The sequence below is a fragment of the Zingiber officinale genome, chromosome 1A (assembly GCF_018446385.1).
Source record: "Zingiber officinale cultivar Zhangliang chromosome 1A, Zo_v1.1, whole genome shotgun sequence".
NCBI lineage: Eukaryota > Viridiplantae > Streptophyta > Magnoliopsida > Zingiberales > Zingiberaceae > Zingiber > Zingiber officinale.
This window is the reverse complement of record NC_055987.1, coordinates 30939246-30953388: the sequence shown is the minus strand read 5'-3', so window position 1 is coordinate 30953388 and position 14143 is coordinate 30939246. Positions and strand designations below refer to the sequence as shown.

The following is a 14143-nucleotide window of genomic DNA, read 5'->3' as shown; positions in this document are numbered from 1 at the left end:
CAGCTAGGTTCGTGGGACCTGATAGCTGGTGGGAACTCTAGATAGGTCAGCGTGCCCCGATATCTGGCGGGAAGTCATGTTGGGTCTGCGGGACCTGACAACCGATCGAAATCCAAATGGGTCTGCGGACCTGACAATTAGCGGAAAGACCTGGTGGGTCAAAGGCAAGTCAAGTGACTGTAGTTGGTAAGTGAAGGTAAGCAACTGGAGGAGAGATCTAGTGAGAACACGTTCTCCGTTGAGGGAACTATAGGTATTAGTCTAACTTAAGTTCATTTGAAAACCTAAGCTGAGACCTTAACTAGATCCTAGTCTCGAGGAGACGGGATCTAATTACTACTCTTATTTTATTATGTTGTGTTAACTCTGTTTTGCATGGTAAATATATTTTCTATTATTTAGACTAACCCTTTTTGCAGGGAAGAAACTGTTGAAAAAAAAGGAGAGTCGGGGCGTCCAGAATGGATCTAGGCGCTTGGAGTTGGTCCGGGTGCCCGAACCAACTTACCCGGGCGGTTCAGGCGCCTGGAGTCTGTCCAGGCGCCCGGAGTCGGTCCAAATGCCCGGACCCGAAAACTCATCGAGAAGCTAAGGTGGAGCGTGTCGACTGGCTGAGGCAAATCGATTGGCGTGGTTCAGACACTCGGAGGGGTTCCATGCTCCCAGAATGGACCTATATAAAGGCCTTCGACCAGGAGCTTTAGAACAACAACTGTTACAACTTTCACTCTTGTGCAGTGCTCCGAGAAAGCTCCTATGATGCTGTGAAGCTCCTTTGACAAGCGGCGATCAAGATCTTCCTATTTTCTCTGTTGTCGGTAACATTGCTTTTAGTTCTTGTACTAAACTTTGTAATCATTCAGACTATTAGTGGATTTTCTAACAAAAGCACTCGATAAGTACAGACCTTAGAGTAGGGGGTCATTGAAAGCTCCAAACTAAGTAAAACTTGATTTTGTTAGCATTGCCTTTTATTCTTCTGCTGCGTACCTATTTTTAGTCGTGAGGGACCTCCACTTCCTCTAAGTTTCGAGGATCGAAATTGATCTCTGGTCCTTCTACTACTGCTCTACTGCACTCGACGATGTGGATTTCCAAGCATCGAGCGTGTGACTTCTAGGCTCGATTGGAGTCACCATCGGTTAGGCCTCCTGCGATCGTTCCTATATCACCCCGAGTGGCGTTGTGTTGGTTCTTCTCTTCCTGAACTGATGGACACGACCACTCACCTGATGTTGATGCTCTTCGACTCTAAGTCGGCAGTTGATGCTCATTAGCTGCTGACTTTCTCTCTTCACACCGCTCTCTTGATCGACTATAATAGTGTCGATAAGGAGATGGGGACCAATAGTGTGATCTTGGTGAGGTCGCTCGGCAGGGCTTTAGCTTGAGACTGTAGTAGTCTCTAGTGTCGTGTGTCACCACCCGATGACACGAGTTGAAGAGCAGTGTCCATTGTTGTCTTTCGGTGAATCTCACCCGCTCGGTTTCTACATGTTGTACTACATGAGTCCTAGGCTTGGGCTGTGACTGTGCAACTCCTGCTTGGGGCCCCTTCGGCGACTGGTGAATATGGGTCGCTCGATGCTCTGGGATGTTGGCTAGCCTAGGGATCACTTCCCTCCTCCAAGTTGCCTGGGCTTCCTCAATATTAATGTACTCGGTGGCCTATCTGACCAGATGATCGAAGTCCTTGGGGGTCCTCTGGATGTGCGAGCGAAAGAATTTTCCCTCTAAAAGCCCTTGTGAGAATGAACTTACAAGGATCTCTGGAGTGGCGGATGGGACTTCCATAGCTACTCGGTTAAATCTTTTAATGTATGCCCACTATGCTTCCTTGGGCCCCTGCTTGACCACGAACAAATTGACATTTGTTTTATGATGGCGGCGACTACTTATGAAGAATTGCAGGAACGCCGCTCGAAAGTCTTTAAAGCTACATATAGATCCGATCGACAATCACCTAAATCACCTCTGGGCTGATCCAGAGAGCGTGGTGAGGAACATTCGGCATTTGACTCTGTCAGTGTACTAATGTAGCGTGGCCATGTCGTCGAGCCTAGGTGTTTTACCCTTCCGCTCGTCCCAGATAAGTGCATCATCCGAAGAGGATCCTTGTGCCCTATCTGCTCGGCTTTGTTCCTCCAAAAGGGTGCGGAACAATGCTTGGTGGCACCGAATGGGTGCATTCAATGCATCTTCGAATGTACTAGTTGGCTTATTGTTAGTCTTGTGAGTGGCAAGATTTTTGGCTTGACCTCTATGTTCGTCTTGATGTTCTGTCGCCAATACTGTGAGCTCATCCGCTTAGCGGCCGACCATTGCTTACTGCTGTTCCAACATCTTCACAGCTCATGCTTATATCAACATGCCCAACTCTTCTGGTGTTAACGTCATTGTGGTGAATCGTTTAGCGTCTTCCATCTTCTCACTTCGACTACAGTGGTGTTTCCACAGACGGTGCCAAATATAATCCTCTCCGAAAATGGAGATGGTGGTGAGTTGGGGATGTAGCCAGAAGGTTGATCAAGCGAAGACTCCATGTAGTCTTGCAACACAAAAGCACCAGTGTCGGGCCAGGAAGGGGTTTCTGGCATTGGCCCTCCAATGCTCAAGTCAGTCTCTGGTGATCTCAAAGGAGGAAGAACTGTAGAGAAAGTGTGTAGGAAATAAAGTTGCGCATACCTCCTCTTGTAGATGGGAACCCCCTTTTATAGTGTCACTGTAGTGTTCGTGCACACATCTCAAAGTGTAAACACATTTTCCTAGGTGTCCTAAGAAAAGAACAATCGAAAAGTATCCTTGATACCATTCCTTAAGCAACCATGCAATTCTCTGATGTGACAGCCTGGGAGCTTCTAAAGTATGATTGTCTGTTGGGCATGCTTTGCTGTCAGTGACACAAACTCTCAAAAGGATATGACAAGATATTTAGTGGGTCATGCGCAGCCGACCGGAGTCCACTCGGCCGGGCTGCCCCCGCTTGGCAGTGTCCTTAGGGTCTGTCAGCTCATCTCTTTCCTTATTCTTGACGGTCGTCGGTTATCCTCGTCTGACTGGACGCGGAGCCCGGTTAGCGAGACCAGTTGCTGCTTAGCTTCCTTTGATGTCGGAGGGCAATATTACCCGGCTTGCTTGTCTCCTAAACTGGCGTCATCCGCTTGGCCATACGCAATCCGCTCGACCATACCAGTCCTCTCGGTCATACCCAGTTCGCTCGGTTGCACCTGGCCTGCTCAGCCGACTTGGATACCCTTCTTGACTTTGTTTTTCACGTCAGTCGGTCTTCCTTATTTTGACTTTTCTTTAGTATGACCCCTCATCATTACCGAATCAAAAAGGATAAAAGGAGAAAGTTATAGCAAAAATTAGAGAGGGAGATGGGAGGAGAGAACGCTAAGAATCGGTGAGAATTGAAGCGGTGAAAAGAAGTGATGCAGATAATAATGCGCATGTGATTTAAGAAAGATAAGAAGTTGAAATTACTAATAAACCTTAAAATTATTTGTAGTATGAAAAGAAAAAAATGACATTAATGAAACTTAATTTTGGGGTTCACCAAATCAATTGAGAGTTGGTTATTAAAAGATCTAGATTCTTAATTAAATAGCAAGATAATAAATCATATATAGTGAAGATGTCAATTAAAAACATATCTGAACTTTTGAAATCTCAAGTTAAACATCAAATATCAACCGTAAACGTTAGGTCGATAACTAAGGATATAAAGTTTGAGTCTCAGTTATGAGGATTTTTCTTCTAGTGAAAAGTGGATCTAAGAACACTGGTTATTTGGATAATCTCCATTAGTGCTTCCTGATTTACTTTAGTGGTTGGTGGAAAACTTTTATAGGATTGAGCCAGTCATTCTGGATTAATTGGTTTAAAGAATTGAATATTTGGTGTCAACTAAAAAATAATGATTTTGACTACGGACCCGTGTGCACCCTAGACTCAAGGCGCCTCGAGTGCATTTGAGGCGCCCCTAGTTGAGAGGGTGTACACAGGTTTACAACATAAGATCCATAGTATATAAAAATTATATATATATATATATATATATATATATATATATATATATATATATATATATATATATATATATATAAAATGTCTCACTCTTTACGTTGTACATCTTGTGAGTACCTTAAAAAAATTTCCTTTTTGAAAATTTTTATGTACTTAATACTATAACATAATTTTTAAACCCTAAAGATAAAATCTGATTGAGATAATCGGGAGCTTAAACAAAAATTTGAGACTCGAATCTATATATATCTCTAAAATCTGTTGGTCGTTTTTTGTTATTGTATTTTTTAACTGATGTTTATGTCATTTAGAGTTTTACTTAAGATTGAATTATAATATTACCTAAACAAATTTAGATGCTTACTAGCATCATTATGATATCATTTCTTTTTATATATATTTATTAAAATTAACATGAACATAATATAAACTAAAGTTATAAGACCCGAATTACATAATTAGATTAGATGGTTCAATCCATGTCAATTAATAGTTGAAGCACTAGATATGCTCAGGTGGTGTAGTGATTAAAACATGGGATATTAAGAGGGCGTTTGGTTTATATTTTTCATGTTATTTTCTGTTTTTATTTTCTGAGAAAATGGAAAACGCGTTTGGTTTACGTTTTCCACGTTCATTTTTAAGAAATGAGAAAACGTTTTCTAAAAAAACGAAAAATACGGAAAAGTCATTTTCTAAAAAAATAAAAAATACACATTTTTCAGAAAATGAAAATGAAAATGGAACAAACCAAACGCACCTTTAAAATTTTGAAATCAAAACTTAAACATGTTTAAACATGTTCTCCCTCATGTCTTGACTCTGAGCGAATCATCTTTTGTCATACTAGTTGGATATCCAATGTTAATTAAAAAAATTAAAAAATAAATAAATAGTACAGAGAGTAACACAATTGCATACCCCGCACCACGTGACCATGACAAATTCGTTCGTGTCACACGTTTTTCAGATTCCAGTAAAATAAATTTGACAGAAAATAGCTTGCACGGTAAGAAAAAGACTTTCTGAAAAATGTTGACAAATTGTATCTCAAACAAGAACGTATTTGAGGATACTGATGCTTCAAACAGCAAATCGCCCTAATAGGGGCCTTAGTTGCAAAGCAAATTAATAAGAATATTACCTGGTTATCATCTATATATACACGTATAGAAACTAGTCTCGACTCTGTAACTATGGGAGCTTGTTGTTTTGGATTTCTCGGGTCTTGGTTAATTATGAGACAGGCTTAAGGGTCAACATCGACATCGACATCATCGTCTTCATCATCAGACATAGATGACGCACGAGTGGCTCTTTCGTGCTCCCAGTTGCTATATGTGGTTTTAGTCTCTGACTTTTTTTGCTTCCCTACACTGAACTTTCTCTGCTGCTCTGGTAAACAAAACCAATTTAACATCTATTTAACATCAATAGTTCAGCATCACATTTAGTTGAGCATGAAAAATGAATATATAGATGAGCTTCATTTTATGTACTCTTGTTGTTAATTGCACTGCGAGTCAGGGCCAGAAACTCATCCCAGTTGTATTGTCTAAGTTCTTCTTTTTCCTCCACTGAGAGCTCAAAATTAGGTTCTCTCCCGCACATAAAAGCCGCTCTGTATGTCCAAAACAAAGAATCAAGATACAGAGAAGGCACCAATTTTATGAGAAACATGACCAAGATAGAGAAATTATAGCACCTACTCTATGTTTTATTCTTTCAACACAAAAACTTTCTTATTCTGTTCTGTCAAAAAAAAAATTTCATGTTGCACCAAAGCACCTTTGACATTTACATGGTGCCATGCCATTTTTCAGCAGCCAACTGAAGTTACTTGAGAATGTGGAACTTGCATGTATCAATTCACAACTGAACTTTTTTTACTGCAGATTTTCATCTACCTTTATGTTGTTACATTCGCAACTAGTATCAGTCTAAAGTATAGGGAATATTTCAGTATGATATAACTTTATTAAAGGCTAGGATCAGTTAATTCCTATCAATATTCTTTATTTTTCTTGTAGATTGTTATATTGATCTAAATTAGTTCCCAGATTCTTTCCTGTCAAAGTTCAATGAAAAATTATGCAAAGCCTATGCCTGTTAAGAGTTGAGGTAGCGATACAGAAACATTCTAACCACAACTTCTAAAGCTGTGTCTTAATTGTGTGACATTGCTGGTGAAGATGAAAAAACATGCTCACAACTGCATCTTATGGATTGATACCTGTCATACAATCGTGCAGCTTCTTCCTGAGATCCAACTGTTCCTAGGTGAATTTGTTTCTTCTCAACTTTTATTGCTGCTTGCCATTTCATATTCTTAAAATATACCCCTCTCATTATGCATGGCTCCTGGTCTTCATAGTGCTTTCTCCTATGTCGCTTTCTGCGTTTAATTTCTTTGCCTAAAAATAAGAGCAATGAAAGGGCATATCACTTCAAGTACACAATCAAAGGAATCTATACACTAATATATATATAGCAAGCCGAAGCCTTTCATGAGAAATTTATAAATCCTTGACACCCAAAAGTATGCATTTCCAGTCTCATCATTTCAACACATATCAATCATGGTGAGGCACGCTAAGTCACTAAAGGGGGATGTAATTCCTTTTTTCTATCTTAGGTAACAAGTGGCATTTTTTATTCCTCATATACATATGTTTTGGCATCAATAATAAAGAAATGACTTGAAGGTACAGAGACGATGCAATTTTATCTTCTGTTTTCAAATACATGATTCCATGCAAGTGAGGAAAAAACGAAGCTAAATCTTGATACAGAGAGTCCTATTTTCATAGCCCACACTAAAAATTAGAATATTTGAAAGAGCTAACCAGGATAGTAATTATTTGGCTCCTCCTTTGACATGCTTGAGTCAAATGCATTCGTGGATCTAAAAAATGCTGCAGACTTGTCTTCCTGCAAAATAGCATAAGTATTTAACATGTATATCATGCCCAACATTGCTACTCTGTTACCATGCTAAAGCTCAAAATGGAACATAACCCAACCCAAAATGTTAAAGAACTTAGGTGGGGGAGCTTTAGCTATTTAAGCAAGAGGCCTTCTCAAATGTGAACTAAGGGTCTGTTTACTTGGATGTAAAATGAACAGGAGGAAGACAAAATATCGTAAAATTACATATAAAGCTCCTTTTATGTACATCTTTTGTGTCATTTTCCCTCTGCAGCTCAGTCCCTTCATATCTTTCATCCAAGTAAGTTTTATCCTCTCCTCACTTTCTACTTCCTTTAACATGTATTTCAACACCTATGTTATATCCTTTCAGTAAATTAATGTCACTTCCATCAATAGATTACATGAGGCAGTAAGATAAATATTAACATGATACCAGTGAGGCAATGCTATCACAGGTACCTACAACCCCAAATGATACAGATCATTTGCTGTTACATATATATATATATATATATATAGCAAAGAATGTACAAGAATATAATCAATTTCTGTTACTTTTTTTTCAGTGGTGTATCTAGGTATATTATCACTTATGTTGTTGTAATGCCCGTTAATTTAAGATTGATTCTCGTCCAATATTTTTTACTATAAAACTGATATGTTCTGAAAAATAAAAAAAAAGTTAAAGCTAGCTCTTACTAGTGCTCAGAACAGCCCTGTTATATAGAAGCTGAATTTGATTGAGAAACAACTAAGACAATCGTCAGATCAATTTAGGAGGCAACCACACAATTTGCATGTGAAAATTTTGTTATGGTGTTCTTCAGCCTATGAAACAAAATCAGAAGCACCATCTATAGTCTGATTTATTAACTCAAGATTCTTGAAGATGAAGATAGAGCATGTGACTCAAAATTTCACCAACTATATTTTAGTCAGAATACATCTCTAAGTGAACTGTTGTTTAATTATATTGTTTTCAGAAACAAAATAATAAAGTACTTAAGAATACACATGCATATGCAGTAAAAGTTCTCATTACAAATCTCATTTCCAGTCCCCAAAGTGAGCAATCTAGAGTAGAATATATTGTCTAGGCGACAATATGCTGGGCACATTTACATTCAAATTAGACTGATTCATCAAAAACATTCACATATTCACATAAAATATTATTTTAACAAACTAGTATTTTGCCTTTATATAATGGAAAAAAATAGTGAGGATTGTCCATGATGACGAATTTGATTAAGATGATCTTAACAAACTAGCATTTTCCTTAATATAATGAAAAAACTAAATAGTGAGGACTGTCCATGATGAGGAATTTGATTAAGAGTGCAAGGGTTATTTAGTTAGTTAATCTCACTAGAGGAACAATACTTTTGAAACTTTTCACAAAGAAAAATTATGGCTTGGTGATGAAAGTAAAAAAACACTTATCACGGTACATGTCAAGTGTTTTAATATTGTGCATTTTTATATATTAGGTTAATAAAATGGATACGTTATGTGATAGATGCACAATTTATGTCTATAAAGATTGGTTAGATGGGAATATTGAAATAGTATGAAATAGTTGTAATTTTTTTTATTTTATATGGATTGTTTAGTTGATTATTTCGATAAAAGTATAATGGATGCAAATTTCAATATTTTATTGCACATGCTATTGTGTAGTTTTCAAATATAATTAATTCGAAGTACTTCTAACATGAACCACATATGGGACTACATACCGCATATGTGTCTACATATCTACCTATGCACTTGCGATGACTTGAATGCATGCTTCCAATCTTCCATGCTTTTAAAATTCTTGCAAGCACAAATCTTTCTCATAAGGTAAACTTCTTGTTTTCTAAATCGACTAATAATGTGATTCAAATTATGATTTTAAAGAAAACCAGTATTCTTTTCTTGCCATAGGTCCTGAGATCCTTCAACTACATTTTCTTTTTTGAAACTGCTTCAGCCAATAATTGTCATAGAGCAATATGACAGTTCATCTTTTAGATGTCCCCACACCCATGGACGTCTTGCTTTAGTCTTTAAAATGTGCATTCTATCATACTTCCATTCACACCAACTCTTTTTAGAAATGAATGAGGCATGACCACAGCCATGGTTAACTCAGTTTTCTAATCTGAAACTCTCAGGAAATGCTCAAATATTTGAATCAATGGTGTATATAGATATAATACATCCATAACCTTCACAAGCAAATTAACTATTGATAACCAAAGTTTAGAATATTACAAAAAACAGATCAACGATTGGGAGGCTGATGTTTGACCCCCGCAATACATTGGTCATTTAATCTTAGAAAATCTTAAATTTGGTCCTCAATTTACATTTAATTTTCTAATTAATCCAAGTGGCATTTATTAGGTTGTGCCTTAAATCAAAAAGTTCACACTACCAGGACCAGTTCACTTTACATTGAAACTGAAATAAAGACACCAAGAATTCTGAGGCTTTTCAAAAATTCATGGACAAAATGATAGAAGTTAAACATCAAGGGCAATCCCAAACTTTCCCTACATAAAACCAAGAAGCCATTTGCTAGTTACAGAAAAAGAACGAGGCTATTGTCAGAAAGGAGACACTTTTGCTGTTACGAAGTCATGAATCTTCGCTAGATCATCCTTATTGGATCTACCAAGATAAATTCATTTGTTAAAGCCTATATACATGTACATCTAGTTACAAGTTATTTTACTACTCAGAAAATTAGTGTGCATGTAATTATGCTAGTTGCAAGCATATTATCAGCCATAAATTACAAATATTTACTGAACACCAAATAAAACAAAATGGGATGTTCAATCAATCAACACTAAATGTAGGATCCTTAAAAGAAATAAGTATGACTTTGCATACCAGTTCAATAGTAAAATTACTCAAGGGATAATAAAAACAAAGAAAATAGAAAATTAGCAAACATAGATTATCATATATAAGAGAAAATTCATTAATGTAGAAGTTCCATCCAAGTCCAATAGTCAGGTTTAAATCATGACAAAAAGGTACAAATGAACACACAATCAGGTTATATATGGAAATAAAAATAAGGGGGGAAAGTAGAACCAAACAAACTGAAAAGATCCAACAAATTGATCATACCATCTTTCCAAGGCCAGTATCGACTGAAGGAACGGGATGCACACTATTTAGATTCACATGTGGATTAGAATTATCCACAGAAATATTATTATCCATTGGCTTAGGAACCAAAACAGGAAAGGAACTTTTCCCTGCATTATAAGATAGAAATATATGCTGAATTTGTAAGTTTGGTACATCATCTAAGCTCATTCAATTTTCAAGGAACTCTAAGCTCATTTAGTTACTGAATAAAATACTTCCAGTTCAGGTTGATCTAAGAGATTCATGTCACTAAGACAAAACAACAAATCAACCATGTCCATTATGCATTTTGATGATAAATATTTTTAATTTCAGTACTTAATGAAGGTAATAAGATGCCCTCACCAATGTGATAGCATACTAGTCATCTAGAACGATTAAAACTTCAAAGATAAAAGAAATGAAAATATTATTTCTCAAAAGATCAAAATTTAAAAAATAAAATAAATATGATTTTCAAAAGGTGAACTTTGATTAAATATGAAGATTAGCTTTCTCCACAAATAAAGGTAAAATTACCATGCATATAAATTCGCTATACTCATAAGTCCGAGGAGCAAAATAATAACTAGCAATCATTGAGCTAATCAAAGAAGAAATTGAAAACGATGGTTACCGGAGCATAGCCCCAAATATCTTCTTCTCCTTATGCTAACCATGGCTGATTACTCTGCTAACAATGATAAAGACAAATTAACAAACAAAAAAAGGGAATGTTTTTCAACAGTATCATAAAAGATAATGGAAAAGTAAAATTGCACCAAAGAAAGCAATACAATAATATTTATTTACTTCAAAGTTGGTTAACTAATAGACCAGTAACTGTAAGGCCAGTGAAGAAAACTCCTTGAAAAGACACCTGATTAAGCTTTTTTGTATCTCAGTAAGTGCAATTGCATAGTTTACGTCTCTACCAACTTTCTTCTCCTTATCATGAGTTATAAATTAGCTTGACTCTCATTCAGAGACCTATATTAGCTCAGTCCTCAGCTCAAAGCCTCAAATGATACACTAATCTGAGGAAAAGAGATCCTGACGATGATGAGTTGTTCAACTCTTTCCTATTTTATATTTTGTCTCCCAAATGGTGCTTAATACAAAAATGAAGACCAGTAACTAATACGATGGTGAAGAGAATTTCCTAAAAGGCCTCCCAGGTAAGTGTTTTTTTCTTTTGTCAATCTGATTAGTATAGTTGCATAATTACATAAAGTCCAGCTTTGATCTCCTTCCTATCAAGGCCTGCTAGTATTGATGAGGAGCAAACTAGTTTTCCACCAAGTCAGAGACATTATAATCTCAATTCTCGTGCAACCAATATCATCATCCAGAGGAATAGAGATCTTGAGATCATGAATTGAGAAAAACTCTTCTCCTGCGGTTTCGTCATTTCCCATTGGTGCTTCAGTTAGATCAACATGAATTTGTTCTCATTATTTGAATAGTACTTCTAAATAGTTTGTTGCGTGAAGATGTGAGCGTCAGTCGCAACTGAACAGAGGCAAACAAAACCAGAGAATTTGAAATTCTCAATCTTTTGGAATGATATAACAGCAGCCACGTAAAGCACTTTTGCATATTGCTTCTAACAGAACTACATGTAGACGAGTCAGGAAAAACCATCAAAGTGAGCAGATTTGATGACCATGACTGAGCCTCGCTTCAGTTGCTTACACTAGTGATAATATAGTCTCACAAGTGCAAAAATTAGCATTGGTTTGACTCCTTCCCTCCTAGAACAGGGACTGGTCATCGAGAACTTTAGATTACCGAGAACGCCAGCTTCAAAGAAACTAAAATATAACATGGTAGCCAGATTACAACCTCCAAAACCAATAAGAAACAAAAATTGAAGCTTCGCTCACGAGACAAGTTTCCAGTCATCCATGTACTCCCCAATCACTAACACGCACCAATAGCAGCAACTCTGACCGCAGAGTCAACGAAGTACCCCCGACGACCCAAATCCCCAACCTCCATTTCACGCATGATCCCATCCCCCCCAGCGCCCGTCGAAACAAATCAAGTTCCAACCAAAAGCAGACACCAAGGTGGCGACCAACCAAACAACCCGAAGCGCCTCCACCCAAGTCCACAAGCCATGTACGAACCCGGAAGCAAACATCGAAACCGCCAGAGGCGAATAGAAAAAGAAATTTCACAAGGTGGAATTAAGGAGGGTAGGTGATGGTCGCGTACCGGGCGGCGCCCGCCACCGTCGCGGAGGGAGGGGGAGGCGAGGAGGATGAAGGCCGAGGAGGTGGCGGGGAGAAGTCAGGGCCGCATCCACCACCTTTCGTCGCCGTCGCCGTCGCCTTCGCCTTCGCCTTGGGTTCGATCAACTCTTGTGTATTCGCTTCATCTTGGGTTGTGTTAGTTTGTGTGTCGTGGGGTTGAAAGCAAAGCCTGAAAGGATGGGGAGAGAAGAACAACGTACGCTTTGTGTGCCTCTTTGTTCACGCCCCTCTCCCAACTTGCAACATTACGCTTTTGCCCCCAATCATTTGCGACTTAACCGAACCGGCTGCGTTAAATTCCGGCCCGTATTCGGTACGGATTTTCATCGAGTTACCAAAACGGAGATTAGTTACCATTTTGCTCCCTCCAATTTTGGAATTTCTAATATATATATATATATATATAATAATTGCCAAAATAAAAAATCATCCAAATTAATTTATTCTTATAAGAAACTAATAAAATAAAAGATATACAAATTTAATTTAAAATATATTATTTTTTCACATCTAGGAAAATTTTAACCTAAGTAGGACAGTGACATCTTTTTATAAATCGTCATTTTTATGAACTGTTATTAATTTAATCAAATTAAGAATTTCTCAAATAATGAATTATTTTTGACAGTACCTGAAAATTTAAAACTCGACTCTGATTTTTTTAGGCAAATCTTTCAAAAGAAATTTAATCCTAAAATTTTATAAGTAAATTTTAAATTACATTTAAGATCATTATTTTTTTTTTGTAAAAATGGTATGTTTTGTGATAAATTAATTTTAAATTTTGTTCAAAAATGGGAAAAAATAATTTCTTAAATGATATGAATACTCGAGTTAAACAATTTATAAGGAAGCTGTGTTATATTTACCACCGACGTAATTTTAAATTAGCATAGTCTTAACTTATAATATTATATATATATATATATATATATATATATATATATATATATATATATATATATATATATATATATATATATATAATATTATATATATATATATATATATATATATATATATATATAAAAACTTCGACTGTTACAAAGAAAAAAAAATAGTATTTTAAATGATGGCCGAAGTGAGAGAAGGGAGACAAGCATCAATCGCACCATCTTTTTTGATACTATACTTTAGATGGTAACTCATCTCCTTTTTGTCACCGTCGTGCCTGGAATTTCCATCTTTATCGTTGTTGTCGCTATAGTCGTTTTATCACTATGATTCATTTAGATAGTCACCTAGCCCGATGAGTATAAATGCATCGTGCTATCTCAGAAGTATTGTCTGAGCCCGATTATGGGCTTCAATAAGTTGCTTGGGCCCTACGACGCGTCCGAACATGTCGCCTGAGCCCAACGATGAATTCAGACAAGTCAGTCAAGCCTAGACGTGCCGATTGAGCTTAGATACGTCAATCGAGCCTTGACTCGTTGGTCGAGCCTGGACACATCAATCTAGCCAGATGATTGGCCTGGAGGCATCGCCCAAGCCTAAGAATGAGTCCGGACGCATTGCGCGATCTCGATGACACGCCAAATTTATTGTCCGACCAAAATAGGGTACGTGGATAAATTAAAAGTTATGATTTAATTAAATAACTTCATATTAATAATTTTATTCAACTCCTAATTATGATTAAGATACTTTAAATACACTTAATTAAAACCTAATAAAATTATCCCATTATATATATATATATATATATATATATATATATATATATATATATATTATATTTTTTATTTTAAAATATTTAATAGATATAAAAATATAATTAGGATAATTTAAATATA

At 36.6% G+C, this 14143-nt stretch overlaps 1 protein-coding gene across 2 annotated transcripts; it reads right to left on the bottom strand.

The window, feature by feature from the left end:
* Positions 1 to 5031: 5031 nt before the first annotated feature.
* Positions 5032 to 12538, bottom strand: LOC122022608 (ethylene-responsive transcription factor-like protein At4g13040). 2 transcript variants are annotated; one of them, XM_042580650.1, is made up of 7 exons: positions 12310 to 12538; positions 10727 to 10783; positions 10087 to 10217; positions 6876 to 6960; positions 6263 to 6443; positions 5529 to 5650; positions 5032 to 5424 (listed from the first exon to the last, which is right to left on the bottom strand). In XM_042580650.1, the coding sequence occupies exons 2-7, from the start codon at positions 10767 to 10769 to the stop codon at positions 5279 to 5281; spliced, it is 708 nt and encodes a 235-aa protein (XP_042436584.1). In that variant the 5' UTR covers positions 10770 to 10783; positions 12310 to 12538; the 3' UTR covers positions 5032 to 5278. The 2 variants fall into 2 exon arrangements, with proteins under 2 accessions (XP_042436584.1, XP_042436575.1); XM_042580641.1 differs by having other exon boundaries at positions 10727 to 10780.
* Between the last annotated feature and the right edge of the window lie 1605 nt (positions 12539 to 14143).